At 34.5% G+C, this 21,215-nt stretch overlaps 1 protein-coding gene across 1 annotated transcript in view; it reads right to left on the bottom strand.

Moving 5' to 3' along the window:
- The window catches only part of beat-IIIb (beaten path IIIb), a 73,657-nt gene that overhangs the window by 8,646 nt on the left and 43,796 nt on the right, over nt 1–21,215 (bottom strand). Inside the window, exon 4 of the mRNA XM_036375412.2 lies at nt 16,774–16,909. Coding sequence (XP_036231305.2) covers nt 16,774–16,909 — 136 coding nt within the window. The remainder of the gene's footprint in view (nt 1–16,773; nt 16,910–21,215) is intronic.

Here is a 21,215-nt window from a genome sequence, read left to right as displayed (position 1 = left end):
TTCATACCTAAGTCTCCAGTAAGCGATTAGTTATCCAGTGATGCAACTAGTGCGTATTTGAAGCTTCAAGGATTCAAAATACCGTACTAATTCTTAAAGTTTTCTACGAAGTAAGTGTTCTCTATTATTTCAAACATTAAGTTACAGCACTTCTGCATTTATATCATTCTTTTAAAAGTATTTAAATTAATTTTATTTCCATGTGCTATTTTTTATAAGTTGTAAGTACATTACACCCTTGCAAATTTTATGCTTCACATTCCGCTGATGAGCTCAGCAACTGTTCTCCCTACTTACGCGTCGTTGTTACTACGCCACATAAAGTATGCGCCATAAAATTTGATAGCCAAACACAGCACAGCGTCCGGCCAATCAGCAAGGGGGCCCAGGAAGACAACGCAACCATAACGGAATATGTAACGCAATGTAACATAATGTCAAATTTCAAAAGCATAAAATGTCCATTGAAATTTATTTACTGTAAAATTTACATGTGCATGTCATAAAAATTAAGTAATTAAAACTCGCCCATACCCACAAGAAGAGAGGGCGAGAGGAGCACAACGGGCTAACTGTCAATGACATTGCTATATGTGTGTATGTGCAAATGTGTGGGTGCTAGGGATTCAACAGTGAGTGTGAGCAGGAATAAGCAAACGGCAAGAACAAACAAACAGATAAGAAAGCATATATGAAGTGAGCTGCAGCAAGGATTGGACGGTTGATTGACCGATTGCAAGCCAACATCGTTTCTCCATTATACCATTTGAAGCAGCTGTGGAGTTTCGGATGTACTCAACTGCAATGTATTATATATAGTGAGCGCAAAAGGCGAATATGACTTTAATGACTTTTTGATAATTGTGAGTAGGTAGACATTTTAATGTTGCAGATTTCATGGGATTCTAAAAACAAACAGCGATGCAGGTGGCAGTCAACCAAATCACCACTTCAAGTTTCGCTTTTAACTACCACTCCATTACAATAGTAATAATATACACCTACAATTTCGTAGCTATTAATAGGTATATCTATGCGGTATGTATATATATGGTATATACATATATATGTATATATTTGTGTTGCATATTTGTGTGCCATTACGGTTAAAATGTCACAGTTGTTATGTTAGTCTTTATTATTAAAACTGGAACCAATAATGGTTTATTTTTGTAATTAAAAATTTTGTGTTTGTCAATGTTTATTTGTGTGTGTTAAAATCTGTACGCATTTGGTTGTTTTGCTAAAACAAACTCATTTTGTGTATGCCATAACTTTTCATGCATAAAACATGTGGCAGGTAGTTATTTGACATTTTGGCCGACTTTCATTCTATTTACGCAAATATTTTTAAAACTTTAGCTGTTCAAAGTATAGTATGTATGTACAAGTATACAGGAGTTTTAGGGTGACATATTTTGCTGCAAAAAATGTAATACGGTGCGTAAGGAATTAACATCAGCTTGAAGCCTAAGAAATAAGTTACAATATTTTTTATATGTGTATAAAGCATGTATAAAAGTTTAATGTTTTTATTTCTTTTGACACTAAGAGATATTATCTATTATTAAACGTTGTTAGAAGAACCTTATTAATATGTTTCACTTAATATACTTGTAAGCTACAGCTTTTGTTAAACGCCAATTGGCAGAAGTTTTCTGAAGAAAAACGAGATGCGAACGGTTTCGGCAGTCTGCCATCGACTACTCAGCATTCGCAGACTGAAATTGGAATATCTTAGGTGTGATATCTGTGGTAAGACTGGAGAACTGACTGGAATCGATAGTACCCTCAAGATTTATACGTCATGCACGTGAACTCCGACGTGATTATATTTCTTGATTTTATATTAGTTCACTACGGGATAAATGTTTATGCGAAGAGTATGTACGATAATCATAGTAAATTTAATCTCGCAACGCGCTAAATTTTGAATTAATATATTCCTTCTTCGTTCATGCCGTGACGAGTTTATATATTATTCTGTCGATTCTACTTAAAGAGAAGTAGAGGGACGAAATTGTTATAACCTCTGGCACTCTTGCAATGTAAACAATTTGCTTGGGGACTCTATGTAATACAACACATGAATGTAATAGTTATATAATTAATCATGTATAAAGCATGTTTTATTGATTACAAAAATAATTTTATCAAGTGAAGTTATAAGGAATTGTTTATGAAGGCTTAGCGAAGCTAGTGATTGAAGCCTCTGGGAAAAAATAAAAGCTTTGTACTGTAGCAATCAAGTAGAGACAATAAATATGCTATGAACACACCATCATCACCATTTTGTCATTTCAGTAGAGCTCATACTGACACAAAACTGTTTCTAACGGCTTTTGTAATAAAACTGTTTACTCCTCGCACAATAAAATATTTACCAGGCAGTAAGCATACCCTAGTAAATCATTTACACGTGAAAAATTTACAAATAAAAAAAGGTTTTTTGAAACGTTTAAGTTATCATATAAGCAAATTTGTTATGCGCCATTAAACTTTTATGCACGAAGGGAAATGCCAGAGTAAATTTCAAAAAATTAACCACTAATGTTAATTAGTGTAATTTAAAGGCATTACTATATTTTTTGAATGAATTTGCCTTTGTAATGTTTTTACAAATTCATTATTGTTTTAGTCTATAGAAATGATGAAAAAATATACAAATCCCATACGTAATAATGTTTGATTAAATCAGAGAATATAGGAACAACAATATTGAGTAATTACCAAAAAATATCGGTATTAACTGCTAATTTATTACATACTCGAATGTGTATTTTTAATTTGATAAGAGCTGTTCCTGAAATACAAATTGAAAAAATAGGATTCACTGAGTATCAGAGTTGCCATATACAACATTGAAAAGGCAATTCAGGCTGTACAAATCACATAAGAATAAGTTAAATGCGCTAATTGTTTGCTTCAAATTAGATGTTAAACTAAAATAAGTTTTTCCCATTTTGAAATTGGCGACCACTTTCTATGGGTTGCAGCGGTGTGTGTTGTCGATGTTTCACAATCAATCTGCTGTCATTGAAAAGTATCCAGCTGGCTTGTGGTTCTGGGAACATATGTTGAATGTATATTTCAAATCAAATTATGAATGTATCATAGTCCAGTCATTATAGTAAGTTCACCTCGAAATTCAGATACCCAGCTGTAAGTCTGTAAATACTTGTATATTGACACCCTAAAAGTTGTCTCAAAACCTACATATGGTAGGGTTGCGCTTTTTTTGTAAATATCTCATTTCCTATGGGTTTTTTGCTATTGGTATTTATTATCAATATTGTAGAATACAAAATTCTCTACAAATTTTGTTTAAAATTTTTTTTCATACGGTGAACCGTTTTCGAGATAGAGGGCTTAGAGCGCGCGGTCACAGCATCACTTCAGGTCAACCGGTGCCTCCGATCAAAAACGCGCCATATATAGTTGATGAACTTTCGATAAATCAATGATTATAAATATTTGTCAATTTTTATTAACTATTATATTATATTTTATCATTTTTTCCTAACCTATCCACTTTTTATTCAGTATTAATTTATTTAACAACACTTACCTGCTCATGAAATTGCAGAATTGTTAATGAAAATATAGGAATTATATTTGAATTTAAACCTTATTAATATTAATAACTTCTTACATGATAAAAAAAAAGTAAAAAAAAAATTATTAAAAAATATCATTCAATACATTTATTTTTATTAAAAGTAAAAAAATGGAATAAAGGGTACAAAAACTACAATTTATAATTTTAATCATCTTCTTCCTCTTCATCGTCGTCTTCCGGCTGCTGGTAAATTTCAAACTGGTCTTCATTATCATCTTCAACGACATTTGTTTCAAGTTTTTCCATGATTTAGGGGTCAAAAGTTCCATCTTCGTTAATGTCGCTCTGATATGGTAGAGCATTGAGACAAGCTTGCCCATTACATTGGCCACAAGCTAAAGAGCATTGCAAGCCCGCATTCCTGCATTCGCATCGCGAACCACAACCACTCTTGCAGTTGTAGAAAATTGTATTTAGCAAATGTTCTGGAGCAGGTGGTAAAATTGTCATTATAGGCTCCAGAAAATCGTTTCGCATTGCCTAACCCCATATCTGGGGTTCCAAATCATGCCCTAACCAAGTTTGAACTTGATAATATACACGTTCGAAATGTTGATGAGCAGCTGCACTTGTTGGTGGAATATTTGAAAGCTGCACAGGTTTATTAAGTGTTGTAGACTTGACGTAATGCATATAACGACGATGATCGAGACTTTTCACAGATTTCGGAGCATTATAGACTGCCAATAAGGTTTGAGTTCCACTCTCTAATAATCTCTGGGCCGAACAATTTTCTTTCTCAAATGATGCAGCTAGTTCATCCAAATTGGTCAGTTTCTCAAAAACTTTTAAAAATGTTTTTTTTTTCCTTTTTAAAAAGCGCAGAAGTTGTGTCACATCCACTTAATGTGTGCAGAAATAAAATATGTGTTTTGGAATGAGGATAATTATCAAAACTTTTAGTCGAGTATATCTCCGTTTTTACATTGCCTTTCCGAACTTTTTTAAAGAAAATTTCTTGTTCGTAAGACAGTGTACGCCCAATTAAAATGATGAGTAAATCAATATCTTGTCCTATTATTTACAAATTTACAGATTTTAAAAAAGATGCACTTAATTATTTTCTAATTAAAATGTCATTAGTGTTAATGGGAATATAATTATAGTAAGATTTAAGTTTTTCCCTTCATTATTTTTTAATTTTAGGAAACGGTGATCAGTATTATTGAATAGATAAAGATTTAAGGCATGAAGAAAATGATAAAATATAATATAATAGTTAATAAAAATTGACAAATATTTATAATCATTGATTTATCGATTGTTCATCAACTATATATGGCGCGTTTTTAATCGGAGGCACCGGTTGACCTGAAGTGATGCTGTGACCGCGCACTCTAAGCCCTCTATCTCGAAAACGGTTCACCGTATGAAAAAAATTTTTAAACAAAATTTGTATTTTACAATATTGATAATAAATACCAATAGCATATTTACAAAAAAAGCGCAAAAAACCGATTTTTGTGACCTTTGACCTTGAAATTTAATAGTTGCGTACACCCTACCATATGTAGGTTTTGAGACAACTTTTAGGGTGTCAATATACAAGTATTTACAGACTTACAGCTGGGTATCTGAATTCCGAGATTCTTACCTAATTTAAGCTTAAATGACTGGACTATTATGGCCGCTAGGGTTTTACCACGTGACCGAAAACTATGAATTAGATGGCCGAAAATTGCTCTATTTCTCAAAATTTAAAGTGGTTAGGTGTATAATATCTTAATGGACAAGGAAACACAGCAACTTCGAGTTAAAATTCAAAAAAAAAAAACCAAAACTAACAAGTAAGGAATGGCTAAGTTGGGATGTAACCGAACATTTTATACTCTCGCAAAGTTAAATGGTATATTCGTTTGAGACTTCTTTATATATTTTAATAATTAGAAGTAGGAACTGTTGTCTTAGTTATTTACTTTTCACTCACAGTGAAAATAATTAGAGCAATTTGTAAACTAAATTTACTCAAATTATGAGAAATCGTTCTTGTGCTTTTTGTATGCTTATAATTGATTTTATATAGAATGCATTACAACTGTATTGAGAAGTATGAAAAGAAATCGTTTTTGGACAATGAATAACATTTTTTATTTATTATATCGATGTTATTATACATGTTTAGCTTAAAAATAATAAATATTAACAACTTTAAAAATGATATAATATTATTATATTAATTTGTATATAATATTTACAATATTAAACATAAATTTTTATAAAGATTCTTATACATATATCCAAATTATATTTTTTTTCCTTATACTATTTAATTTCTATCATATATTTATACAATAATGTCATATATAATAACAAATTATACATATAATTTAAATTTTCTTAATTAGATTATTTACATATTTTTCTTAAATTTGTCTTAAAAACTACTGTCAAAATTGCTATACCATTCCAATTCGATTATATTTGGAAAAAAAAAATGAAGAACTATTGCACTAAGTCTGAAAACTTTAGTTCGAAATAGAGACACAAATACTGTCATGACAGCTGTGTACTGTCTCAAAAGTAATTGCATTTACACGGGAAGGATCCATGTTTGAAAATGCCCAATCAATTTGTGTACCGCAAGGTGTAGTTGAATATTCTGCACCAAGCAAGGAACTAAAGTTTTTTTATTGGAGCAGATTTCTTATTGCAGTCCCTGTAGACATTAAACAAATGTTAAAATCTCCAACAATTAGCACATTTTGATTGCCTAACTTAGAAGTAAGGACTTCCTGAAGTTCTACAATTAATTATCTGACAGAGAAAGCTGAATTTCTATATAGAACCAGAATATTAATATTGAAACATTTAAATAAAACCGCTTCTAAAACTTTGCGGCCTGAATAAATTTTCTTTACAGCTTTTGATTCTATAGAGCAAGCAATACTATGCTTTGCATATATTATAATGCCCCGTTTATTCCTGTTGCTTGTTTCCGTGCTATCTATCCTCAGCTCGTTAATTGGAGTAAATCCTGGTATATCAAAACTTTCGCAAGGATAACTCCAAGTTTCTACAAAACATAAAATATCTGAAGATAGCATCAAACAGTCGCTTTTTATATCACTAATGTGAGCGTGAAGACTCTGAACATTATGGAAAAAAATTTGATGTCCTAATGTTCGGGAAATCATAAAATTGAAACTTGTTGTCAGAGCTTAATTTGTGGTCAATTCCCTCAGTTCCCTAAATACGGGAACCGATTCAGAAAACTTGTTAGGAGGAATAAAATTTCCTATGATGAATAGACCTTCTGCAGAAGTAGCTCGACTACAAGCAACATATATTGAAGCTCTAGGCATTCTGGGTCGAGTATGAACTACAACTTTATTATATGTGGCACCCTGACTTTTATGAATAGTTATTCCCTCAGCCGGAACAACTGGAAACTGATTTCTTTCAATTGAAAGTTGTTCATTTCTTTTACATTGAAAAGATTTTAGAACTTTTTCAATTGGTGTCCAAGAACTTTCTAGAGGATGAGGCTTTTTTGATCGTGCTATCAAACCAACAGAAGGTTCCAAAAATTTAATCCACAGAATTGTTGGAAAAGAACAATGGAAATCAATTTGCATAAGTTGTCCAGCTGCCCCATTAACCAAGCCATCACACATGTTTATGTTCACTGTAAGCATATATTTGGCGGAGGTTTTTAGTTTCAATTCATAGGGCAGTCCCTGCGTTTCAGAAGTTTTGAAAAGTTTAACTCTTTCCAAAATATTACCATTTTCATGTATACCAATTCCTTTAACTGAGTCTTTTGCAATTGAAAGGATAGCTTCAGTTGGGATTCGACTGAGCTTAAGGGCATTGAAATTATTTGTCTCTTCATTGGACCAAAATAAATGTATGGCATCATCGGGAACTTCTTCGAAATTAACTACTCGAGTTTCAATGAGTGATATGTCCTCATTTGTCATAGTACCAGATGCCATATGGTTTAATTCAATTGCAAAAGAGTTTCTTGACCGCCTGGACTTAGCTCTGAAAGTAAAAGACCCGTGGGAATATTATTACCTGAGGGATTATCATGAGAAGTTTGTGCCGCACGAAAAGATTGAACCAATCGGGAATCCTCTGCAGATGCGAAAAATGGAACTTCTTCTTGGTTATTAAATTCTGAAATCCAGTTCTCACTAATATGTATATTGTGCTCACGACACAGAGGGGTATTCACTAAGAATTTCAAAGCTGATTAAAGGACCCCGGTAGAGATGTCACAATATTGTTAACAGAAATTGGTATATTAACAACAGCACCTTTGAGCAAACTCTGACCTTGATATCCTAACGGACGGATTGTCATAAAAGGCAATCTAGGCATTATGAGGCGTTCCTCAATTGGGGTTAAACCTTTCAAACAATCCGGTATTTCAGGAAAGTAAACGTTCTTTTTAACAATCGCATTTTTGCAAGTAGCACAAAAACTGTAATTTCCATCTTCTGAAAGAAATTTTTGCATTAAAAAGAAGGCGGATGCAGCATTCGGGTGACCTTGCGCAATACTTTCGAAATTTTATTTGCGAACTTGGTGTGAAAACCATAAGCCGCCGCAGCAAATACATATTTCAGTAGGGCCCTTATTTATATTTTGGAAATAAATGTTTTTGAAATCTGTTAAATTGCCACGATTATCAGTTTCTATAACATTATTTTCTCTCGTTAATGGGATTCGTTGGGACTGCCTTTGGTTTTCAATTAATCAATTGAGTGGGTTATCTCTACGAAGGCGAACTTGACCTTGTCTAAGACGTCTCTGATTCAAAATTTCTTCCCTCATACCCCTCCTACTAAGCTGTCGACGTTGTGTTTCTCTATCACGCTCCTTATTTCAGGATTTCTTCTTGCATGTTCCCTTTGCATTTGATCACGAATGCGCTCTAAATTCCTATACTCAGGATTTCTTGCGCGAAGTTCTCTATGATCCCTAGTGTTCCTACTTTGTTCATCATAACGTACCTCAGGATTTTCTCGACGAGATCTATGACCTCGAGTATTTCTTATTTGCTCTTCAGAGCGAATTTGTGGATCTTGCCGCCTTGTTCTATGTTGAACAGTATTTGCAATTTGCTCAACAGATCGAACCTCGGGGTCTTCACGCCGAGACCTATAACCTCGAGTATCTCTTATTTGCTCTTCAGAGCGAATTTGCGGATCTTGCGGCCTTTTTCTATGTTGAACAGTATTTGCAATTTGCTCAACAGATCGAACCTCGGGGTCTCCACGCCGAGACCTATGACCTCGAGTATTTCTTATTTGCTCTTCAGAGCGAATTTGGGGATCTTGCCGCTTTGTTCTATGTTGAGCAGTATTTGCAACTTGCTCAACAGATCGAGCCTCGGGGTCTTCACGCCGAGACCTATGACCTCGAGTATCTCTTATTTGCTCTTCAGAGCGAATTTACGGATTTTCCCGCCTGGTTCTGTGTTGATTTGTATAGATAATTTGTTCGGACAGACGTACATCGGAATCTAATCTACGATTAGCGTGACTTACAGTATTTTTTGACTGCTGACTATCTCTTTATAAAAAGTTTGCACGAAGAACTCTCATACGTCTTCTATTCTGACGACGACTTAGTAATATAGATTTTCTACTTAATCTAGGCATGATTAGTTAATAATAAATAGATTAATATATAAAATACTTATAGATAATACTTATATAATTCAGTCCGTCCGGGTGTTAAAAGTTGGATCCTAGGTGCTGCTCTCTTTCACTGTTTCCTTGTAAGTCCTTGTATTGCTATTGCTCGTCACTGTACTGTGTAATGTATATTTTAGAAATTAGTAGTTTATTTCATTGTATTGAAATTAAGTTCTCGAAAAATCCCTCCGTAAATTACTTTTGTTAAACGCTTTCTAAAACAGGGGGATCTATGGTACCTATTTTGAAGGGTCTACCCATGAAGGCTAAATTAACAGAGAATCGGAAATCACTATATGAAGGTGTGAGGTTTAGACTTAGTATATACTAATTTCATTCTAATTCAGCATCAAACTACATAATTTTTAAGAATTCTTGTCCACTTAATTTCGTTCAAATATCACGTTGATCAACCGGAACGGTGTAAAGTCAGGTGGAAAAACGGAAATCATATGTATATTGGGGATAGAGAAATTTATTAACTTTGACATTGCTCAGCTATACTCGAGAACTTATTTTGAAGCAATTTTATATATAAAAAAATGTGGAAAACGGTTGGCCTCAAGGGCCATCCCTGCAACTTCCCTCTACTTTCATACGCTAACGTTCAAATTTCGCTTTTTTCACTGCTTTTGAGCTCTTCGAAATTTTTCGTTTTCGATATCTAGCAAGTAAATCAAAAAAGATTTTTCAAAATTTTTATTTTTGAGATTTCTCGAAATCTACTGGTCCGATTGGGTCCAAACTTACACAAAATTCAAGTGCAATGAAACCCTTTGGAATGCCGTTTAGTTTATTCAAATTGGTTGAGCAGTTTAATAGTTATAAGAGGGTCACATACATCCACACACACACACACACACATACATACAGACATACGGACATCATCGTAGAAATGTTCGGGGAAGCTTCCTCGACCCTCAGAACGTCGAGATCTGTTGAGAACTCGATTTTTGCAAAATGGGGTGAAACCAATATCTTCCCGATTTTTAGAAAAGTTTCCATTTTCTTAGCGGGAAGTTAAAAAATATTAATACTCACTGACCGACATATTCGCCATAAAACTGGTTAGAATAACGAAAAGCATTATAAGTAGTATATGAAATTTGAGGGCAGTATTAACCCGATTTTATTAATTTTTTTCCAATACCACAGACTAATAAAATGCTCCCACTGTTTCATTAAGGTACCTCACATACCATCACCAATCAAATGGAGTAAAGTCAGACGAATGTTCGAAAATCCTGATATAAGTTACATGGGGGCTAAGGAAAATTTTCACCCGATTTGATCTTGTTATGAGTAAAATACGCTCTCTCATTTTCATTGAGATAAGTCACATATGCGGTATAAAGTCACGCGGAAGTTCAAAAATATTTATATTAGATATATGTGGGCTACAAGAACTATTGATCCGATTCAACCCATTTTTGAAACAAAGGCATACTCATTTATTTGATCTATTATATGAATTTCAATTATATATCTTACACAATGGCCGATATTTACGGTAAAATGTCAACTATAGGTACTGGGGTCCACATATTCAGTACCTAGGGGCTTGAACAGTTTGGTGGCATACTTTAAACGTATTATTCACGCAAAGTGTTACGCCGATATAATCATTGTTGTTTGATTTGCATTATGGAAAGTGAAAGAATGAGCTGGAATTTAAAATGGTGTTATATGGGAAATAGGCGTGGTTGTAATCCCATTTCACCCATTTTCGCACTATAACATAGAAATATGAAAAGAATGTTATGCACCAAATTTGGTTTAATCGGTTAAAAAGATCCCAAGATATGGGTTTTCACCTAAAAGTGGGCGGTGTTACGCCCACTGTCTAATTTTGAACGCGGATCCTATAAAGTCAGCTCATACGATCCCTGTGTTAAAATATAATGACTCTGGCGTGTTTAGTGCTTGATTTATCGCGCTTTTAGTAGTTTTTAACAGTACCGTTACATGGGGAGTGGGATGCACGGACGGACAGACGGACAGACGGACGGACGGACAGACGGACGGACGGACAGACAGTCACCCGGATTTCAACTCGTCTCTTCATCCTGATCATTTATATATACATAACCCTATATCTAACTCGATTAGTTTTAGGTGATACAAACAACCGTTAGGTGAACAAAACTATTATACTCTGTAGCAACATGTTGCGAGAGTATAAAAAGTCAAATTTTAAGCGAATATTAAATGTATTACGAAATAGGATCAGCTGTGTGACACATATATATGTATAAGAGTACGAGTAAATTGTTTTTACAAATACTAAATTTTACATATATTTGTAAGATATCTAAAACAAAATAATATCTGTACACGCTTGTTTTTATTGCTCCGTTTGGCAAAATTTGGTTTTTCCTTGGAATTGTAAACATATTCTTCAATATAAATATTAAAATTGTAAAGTCAAAATAAATTACATGTAAAAGAGGAACACGGAGTGTAAGCAAAGCAATCAAACCCACAAGTACATGCTGTATATGTTATTTTACAATATAATAAATCTGCCCATTTTGTAGAAAAGTACATTAAAGACAAGCCGACATAAACTTATGTTGCACATTTTGTGGTTCTTTTTTTCTCGGTTTTTTGCTGACACACTGCGCTCATCTCGTTACAACCGTATTGCGTATACGCCCAGTGGGTCTCGTTCGTACATACCATTCTGCTCAGCTATGTTTATTTTTGCACAAACCATTGGACTGAGTTTCATATGTCACTTCGACATATGGATAGCCGAGCGTACAACTACAACAACTGTCACAAATATGAGCATGTGTATAAGTGAACGCAATTGTATGCGTGTGTGTGTATGCAAGAGGGCAAAAGTAGAAAACTTCAATGATTTTCATTTTGACCTAAATGGCAACCATCCAGGTCAGACAATGCCATCCGTACTTGATGCGAAGTGCTGCGGCATTGCACTGTTCAGCCATGTGCTGAGCTACATTGTCAGTGTGTGTGTGTAGGCGTAGTATTGTTGCACACATACAAACATAGAACACATATCAAGGCATAGTAGCGCCTGGTCGTTGCTACTATTATTGTCACAGCTGTCGTTGTTGTTCTTATTATACTGAGCCACTGAGACTTAGAATTCACAGAGGCTTTTGTTATACGTTGCTAACATTTTTAATGTAGCAACAATTGCATTCTGTCAACCTATATATGCAAATGTAAAAAGTATGTACATTTCCATGTAATTTCTTTGTGTGGTGCTTGGACAAGCAATGCGGTGTAATAATACAAAGCATATGCAATAATAACAAATTCGTGTAAATACATATACATTACAATATTAATGTACAGCAATTTGTATATGCATATACAGGCAAATGTCCTTTTTACATACGTACATATGCGTGTGTATCTAATTTTTAAGTCGAAATCTCTCTACTATACACTCGGTGTTGGTGTACAAGTATGTATATCTTCTCCGTCATGTATTCATTCAGCTGCCATAGATTAAACGCTAGACTAGCTACGAACGTCAACTCGTTCGCTCTTTATGCCGATGTGTGTGCACGTGTACGGAATTTGCATATAATTATCGATTTTTTGTTTCTTACAAAAGATATTGGCAGCTTTTAAATAAGCTAAAGAGTGAAAAACTCTAAATTTCTTAAGGAAATTTAATGCCTTTGGGCCCTTTAATGCAACATTTTTAGAAAGAAAAAGAGCAGAAGCCTATGTCTTTCCGATAATGTAAAGGCAAACGTTATACTCACTTATTTAAGCTGCTCTTAAGACACATGTTGTGTTCTGTGAATAAAATTCAATAATACTATTCATTGTAAACTAATTATCTTCATGATACAACTTGTCGCTCTTTCAATACACTTACACCACTACAAAAGAGAAGAAAGATTTAATTTTGAAGGAGAGCACTAAGTAATTATTAACCAAACTATGTTCATGGTTTAAATCACAATTCTTTTATCATTTGCTAAGATTGTTAAATAGAGGAAATTATGAGCTGAGATTACTGTGTTAAAAAGTAACGAAACTGAAATTGATAAAACGGTTAAGAGCACCATTGCTTAAGAGAAATTCATATTCTTAATACCCTGAACCACGTATTTTTTTCACAAAAGATGAGCTAAAGCAGGTTACATAAAAAGAATAGATACCAAAATAAAAAGAATGAAGAAAAGGCAAATATTTAATATTCTGAGAGATATTTAAAGGTTTTAACCGTTTTATCAAATGGTAAGCGATTCAAGTTCTGTAATGGAGCACAAAATTACCTTAATTAATGTTGGAGGTATATTTCCACCCGGATGAAGAATAACCTTTCTATAGCATATAACGACGAATCACAATCAATTACGAAACTACTGAACTTTAAAATAGTAAATCTGGTAGACTGAATAAATAAAAAATGGATCTGCCGCCAAAGAGAAAAGTAATTTAATTTTTCCGCCGATTTATCAGTACTTCGTAAATTAATTAAACACATATGTACATTTACAGATTGATTTTGTGAAGTTTCACTAAAAAGGAAATAAATATGTAGATAGAAAAATGTATAACATCGATGGACTAGTGTTCATAGCAGGAAAAATATAGCCTTTTTGGCTGATTGTTGTTGTAGCGACAAATAATATTATTTTGACATTATGAAACAGTGTTGACGAGCTATCTTTCCTTACAAAAATAAAAATCTGATACCCTTCCGCCACCGTAGGACACACAGTCGTCTGGCCTGGGAACAGGGTCTTGTCAGGGGATGTGGCTCCACTTGGGGTGTTAATGCACTGTGCTACAGTGAGCAATAGTTTCGCCTCGGTAGGCAATATCTTCATCAGAATTAAAAAAATCTTTATGTTTATCAAATAATATTAAGCAAAAACTCAAAAGTTTAAAACAGCCAGAGTAATTTGATAACCACACAATATAGCAAATAGCTGGCATACAAACTGCACAATCGGAATAAAGGACTTGTATCAGAAACTTTTTTATTTGACGGGATATCTACACGAAATTTGACATGAGTTTTTTTCTAAGGCAAGATCGGATCACTATAGCATATAGCTGTCCAAACTGAACGAACTTAATCAAGTGCTTGCATGGAAGACTTTTTCATTTGACGAAGTATTTCCACGAAATTAGGCACGAGTTGTTTTTTAAGGCAACAATGTATTCTGCGCAGAAATTGTTCAGATCAGATCACTATATCAGATGCCTTACAAATTGTATGGCCTTTGTTTTTGTGAAGGGTTAATGTCTTCGGTGCAACCGAAATTAAGGTTTGGTTTTGCTTTAATATAATTTTATCTGACGTGAACCATAATATAACAATAAAACTAGGTCTAAGTTTATGACCTGCAATATAGGTCAAGAGTATATCAAACTTGATTGTAATATGTTCACGATTTCATCGAATAATGGAAATTTAATTCTTTCGCAACATTTTTTTATTTTAATATAAAGTTTTTCAAGCACCTGGAGGAATTTCCCGGGCTTTGATTCTTGCAAGTTGCAAGAGTATAAAATGTTTGTTACATCCGAACTTAGCCCTTCCTTACTTGTTTTATTACTTTTATTTTCTAAACTTATGTATGGAATGCGCGAAGCTGGCAGCATGTATTTAAAAAAACTGTAGAATTTTTCCAAGTTCTTCGCATATTTTCTCGAAGCACTATATATTCGCTGGCGAATTGTCTGCTGCCAGTTAGTATGTGTGGCGCCGAAACTTAATTGGCTGTGTTACCGCAAATTAATTGAAACATTCATCTGCATGTGCGGTTAAATTTTTAAATTAGAGCGATTTATTGCAATGTTGCTACATTCCTATAATTTCTTATTCTCTGCATTTCTAGCACATTATTTAATAATGATAGATATTTTATAATGTTTCTATAATCATTGTTCCAATATTCCGAATATACGTTATGCATGGAAAGCTACCGCCCTTGTGCGTCTGTTCTAGTATTTGTCTTTCATTCGAAGCGTAAACAACAACAATTTGTTTTTCACCCATATGAGTCGAACTTTGGGCTTTAGAAAGTGTTTTTGAAAGAAGGTTTTCTTCATTACATTAATATGAAGAAAACCTCAACCGAAAATGCCAAAAGTGGTTTACACTATTTAAAAGTGTTGATTTTAGCTTGAAAGACGAAAAACCTCCTGGGCAACTAAGAAAATTTGAAGAGAAGGAACTGAACTAATCAAAGGAGTTTGTTACCAAACAAAAGAAAATCTTCCAGGATCTTTGCGAATCACTCTACAAGCCATTTCAAAACATTCAAAAGCAAGGAAATTGGGTGTTATATAAACTGAAGCCAAGAGACTTTGAAAGACGATTGCATGTCACGTCTAAAAGAAGACGAATTGCAGCGGATTGAGACTGGAGATGAAGTATCGATCGAAATCAACGGCAATCCCGAATATCCCTGACGCCAAGGTAATGCCCTGCATTTTATGGGATCAGAAGAGCTGCAACCATTTACAGGAAACACTACTGACAAAAATTCATCAAAATAAAGCGAGCTATTACCGAAATACCCTTGCGAATTAACTTGCGACCAGACTCGAGGCAATCACTTTCCATCATGACAACGCTCGGCCTCATGTTGTCCTTTCTGACATTTTTCCGGTCGATGCAGGATGCCCTGGAATACGGTTCATATCAGAACAGGGTATCAAAAATTCGTTTGATTTATTCTTGGCCCCAAGCTGGCGCAGTTCTTATGGGATGGAATTTACAAATTGCCCGAAAGATACAAATATGTTATAGCTTCAGATGGGCAATACTTGAATAGTATTGTGCATATTTTTCTTAAACGCACGTTCCAAATAAAAAAAAAACGAACGAATATAGTTATAGTTACCCAATAGTTCACAACCTTTTGTAAAAGGTTGAATATTTCACCTTAAAGTAATAGGGGTGCTCTTAATTGGATCAATGTATGATTTAAAACGTTCAAGTTCTCAATAAAATTGTAATGAAAATTAGTTATTTTGTTCCGCATCACTTATTTACTCAATATGATGAAGAAATCGTTGACCTTATTCTAATTATGTGAACAAGATACCTAAAAGGACGTTTATGTATATTTCATACTTTTCTAGCTACTATAGCTTACTAAACTGCCACCAAATGTATTTCATACTCTCTTCTCTTAGTGTTTTGTATTTACATAAATATTTCATTACACTTAGAAAGATTATCCAAATTTTGAGCTGAAATTAATCTTGCTTAAGAAGTCCAACCATTTTCAGGAAGATCATATCATATCAGAGCAAATGATACGGTTTGAGAAGCACTAGCTTTTTAATACTAATATTTCATGTTACGATATGGCTATCTTGACGGTAGAAATTCCAATCTTGCGTTAATTCACAGGACGGTTTTTTAAATGCAAATAAAGTTTTATGTGTAATTTACTGTTGTTTATTCATACCATATTTTCAAAGACAAAAAATGCAGATTACAATAGGTAAAGCAATGAAAAATATTACAAAATCAATAAACAGGCATTAACTTACCGACAACAATCAAGTCCTCATGCCCCGAAACTGTTTGGAAGGAGGGGGCTTCACCGGAAACTTCACAGCGATAACGTCCTGTTGACTGTAAAGTGACGCGTCGCAACACTACCACATTATCCGTTGAGTTGAGCAGCTGCAAACAAAAAATCAGTAGAATTATTTTATTATTACTAAGGCAAAAATTATTTGAAAACGTAAAATGTATGTAATTTTTTTTTTAAATAAGCTTAACCATATATTGGATCAGAATTGCCTCCCCTTTACAGCGAGAAATTCGATGCCAAGAAATTTCAGCAAAAAATCCATATCCACTCCCACTTAAATGAAAGCAACACTTGTGCCACTTGACAGTTTAGCAAAAAATTGCAGACTTATTTCTTTACTGGTAGTTACGTGCGTTGTAGGTATTGTTGAAAACTTGGGACTGTCAGTAACACTTTTGCCTCCATGGTATTATTGCTTGCATATCTACTCGAACAAACTTAATACAAAAAGTTAAACTTTCTTTATTGTATTAGTGAACTTTCCGTTACATTCTGTCACACCTACTCGAATATGTTGCAACTATGTACATATACATATACAAATGGGAATTCGTTGATTTCTACAGAAAATTCTGCTCTTAAAAAGGAGAAGACTAAATAGGGTAAGGGATTTTCTGGATTGTCACTTTTGATCATATTAAGAGACTTATTTGACGCTACGCTAATCGAAAACAACATATATTATATTTTACTCCATACCATGAGGCTATGATTTACTAACAGTATTAACCATTTGTATTAAATTTTCAATACCAATATTATTTTATACATTAATAGTTAGTCAGAAATTACCGGACCACTACTACCCCAGTGCTAAACAATTTCTGGACTAATCCATTCTTAGCCTATTATACACCTTGGTTTACCGACAATTTCCGCATCATATGTTTACGCGCGTAAACATTTTCTTAAGCAGTCAACTGTTGCAGCTTTCTTGCTTGCCACAACCGCAACCATGTATGTGTTTATGGCTTTCAAGCGGGTGAAAAAAAATTTGTTTGCCTTTAGTTTGGAACTTGACGCAAGCCTTGAAACTGTCGTAAGCTTCAAATACTTTTTTGCGGTATTTAAGAAAGGAGAAATTTGCTTTACTTGACTCAAGCAATGTCTCACTCCGCAAAATTCACGCACAAAGGCACTTCTAAACTTTTCCTTTTAACAACTTTTTCAAGCCACTTTTTCTACAACAGGTTAATACTCGCTACCAGGGTTGCATATTTTATAATTCAAACATTTTCATTTTTTAATTGCGATGTTGGGAAAATCTAATATTTAATCACAACATCGGGATTAAAATATTAAAATTTTATTTTTAATTTTGTATAGGAGAATTTTTTTTTACATTACTCGAATATGTTGCAACTATGTAACATATATATGTACAAATGGGAATTCTTTGATTTCTACGGAAAACTCTGCTCTTAAAAAGGAATAGATGTTGGGGTTAAAAATTAGATGTTTAGTTTTCAATCCGAAACATTAGGGATTAAAAATTAAATGTGTTATTTTTTCAATTTGCATCAAGTACGCCTAAATCTTAGTAATATACTTGGGACTAAAATTTTTCATTTATATTTTTTGAACCGGTAGTTGGGGTTAAAACTTAAATAGTCCGGTTTATGGGATTACAAAAGAAAAAAATTCAAATGTGAATTAAATTATTTTTTAATGCATTATTTGCAACCCTGCTCGCTAGAACGTGGCCACACATTATCGGTTTTTTTATTTTTTCGTGTGGCTCACAATAAAAAGTGATTAAAATGAAATTTCACTAAGGGTATATATTCGGGCAGCTGAGGGATATATTTTGTAAAATTATTCTAATTCTCTAATTTCACTTAGTTCTCTCACATCTAATCGTATGAATTTTGTATGGAAGCGGGATGAAGATATGCGCCGATGTCATTTCTCTTTTTTCTCTTTTGTATATTAAACACAGTACAATAGTTCCCACTTAATGTCACCAAGTTATCTAACATACTGGCCCAAATATAAGGTTGTCAAATATCTCCCTTCCGCTTTTTTGCTCTTCATTCAATGCTTTATAAAAAGTGTTACAGTGATCGGATTTAGTTAAAATATGCGCCGTTTTGTTCGATGATCTGTTTCCATCTAGACGGCAACTTCATAATACCTTCCTCGTAGAAGCCCCCCTCCTTATTTGCGAAGAATTCGGACAGCCACTTTTCACAAGCCTCTTTTGAGTTCAACTTCACACCACCAAGGGCATTCGCCATGGACAGGAACAGGTGGTAATCACTTGGCGCTACGTCCGGGCTATATGGTGGATGCGATAAAACCTCCCATCCGAGCTCCCGTAGCTTCTGACGAGTCATCAACGAAGTGTGTGGTCTGGCGTTGCCCTGGTGGAACACTACACCCTTCCTGTTGGCCAATTCTGGACGCTTCTGGTCGATCGCCTGCTTCAAGCGGTCCAGTTGTTCGCAGTAGATGGTAGAATTAAGCGTCAGCTCATAGTGGATGATTCCCTTCCAATCCCACCAAACACACAGCAAAACCTTCCTGGCCGTCAATCCTGGCTTGGCCACTGTTTGGGACGATTCACCGGCCTTCGACCACGACCGTTTTCGCTTGATATTGTCGTATGTGATCCATTTTTCGTCGCCAGTCAATATCCGCTTCAAGAATGGGACGAGTTCGTTCCGTTTTAGCAGCATATCGCAGGCGTTGATTCGGTCCAGAAGGTTTTTTTGCGTCAAATTATGCTGCACCCAAACATCAAACTTTTTTTTGTATCCAGCCTTCTGCAGATGGTTCAAAATGGTTTTTTGACTAACTCCCATCTCCTGGGCGATGTCACGAGATGCCATATGCCGGTCTAACTCGATGTATTCCATGATTTGATCGGTATTTGTCGTCACAGGTCTTCCGCCGGCTGGCTTATCCATGGTGTCGTTTTCACCGGCTCTGAATCGTCGAAACCATTCCTCCGCGGCTCGAAGTGATAGAGTACCATCCCCCAAAACACCATTAATCTCAGGGAACGTTTCTCTAGCGGATTTGCCTTTACCGAAGGAAAACTTTAAAATAGCGCGAATTTCGGCGTTAGTGAACTCCATGTTTACACGTCTATAACTGTTGAACGCAATATCCAAACTAATCATGCATAGCGTTGTTTTGTAGGTTATGTCAAGACCTTTCACATAGCCGCGAAATTCAAAAGACAAAAAAGCGGAAGGGAGATTATGGATATGTAAGTAAGAAAGCCTCAGTTCGCGTGTAACCGAACATAAAATACTTTTGCAACTTGCAATATTCAAATGCCTTCAGGTGCTGGGAAAACTTTTTTTTAAAAAATGTTGCGAAAGAATTTAACATTCATTATTCGAAGAAATTGTGAATAAACTATAATAAAATTTGGCATCTTCTTGACTTATATTTAAGAACACTAACGTATACTTAATTTTATTATTATATTTTGGTTAGCGTCAACTAAAACTATATCAAAACAAGTAAGGAAGGGCTAAGTTCGGATGTAACCGAACATTTTATACTCTCGCAAAGTCAAATGGTATACTCGTTTGAGATTTCTTTGTGGATTGGTTGATATTTTCGGTAGAGGGTCAACTATAGGCACTGCGGTCCACATATTTAGTACTTAGAGGCTTGAACAGTTTTGGTTCGATTTAGAAAATTTTTGGTCACCAGGTGGCATACATTAAACGTATTATTCATGCAAAGCTTTACTCAGATATAATCATTGTTGCTTGCTATGCATAGTGGAAAGTGAAAGAATCAGATGGAATTGAAAATGGTGTTATATGGGAAATAGACGTGGTTGTAATCCGATTTAGCCCATTTTCGCAATATAACATAGAAATATGAAAAGAACGTTATGCACCGAATTTGGTTGAAATCGGTTAAGCAGATCCCAAGATATGGGGTTTCACCTAAAAGTGGGCTGTGCCACGCCCACTGTCTAATTTTGAACACGGTTCCTATAAAGTCATCTCATACCATACCATAGATAAAATTTAATGTCTCTGGCGTGTTTATTATTGGATTTATCGCGCTTTTAGTAGTTTTTAACAGTACCGTTATATGAGGAGTGGGCGAAATTGCCACCCGATTTCAACTATTTTGACACTGTTGGTAGAAGTTCTAAAAACATTTGCTTCCAGTGAATTTTGTTATTATAGCATTAGCGGTTTAGGCGATATGCACATTAAACCTATTAGAGGCGGGACCACGCCCACTTAAAAACAAACCGGATTTCAACTCGTCTCTTCATCCTGATCATTTATATATATATAATCCTATATCTAACTCGATTAGTTTTAGGTGATACAAACAACCGTTAGGTGAACAAAACTATTATATTCTGTAGCAACAGGTTGCGAGAGTATAAAAAAACCTCAAATGAGATACATGTGA

Source organism: Bactrocera oleae, chromosome 3 (assembly GCF_042242935.1).
Source record: "Bactrocera oleae isolate idBacOlea1 chromosome 3, idBacOlea1, whole genome shotgun sequence".
Taxonomy (NCBI): Eukaryota; Metazoa; Arthropoda; class Insecta; order Diptera; family Tephritidae; genus Bactrocera; species Bactrocera oleae.
Note: the sequence above shows the minus strand (reverse complement) of the source record. Positions and strands in the feature narration are given on the sequence as shown.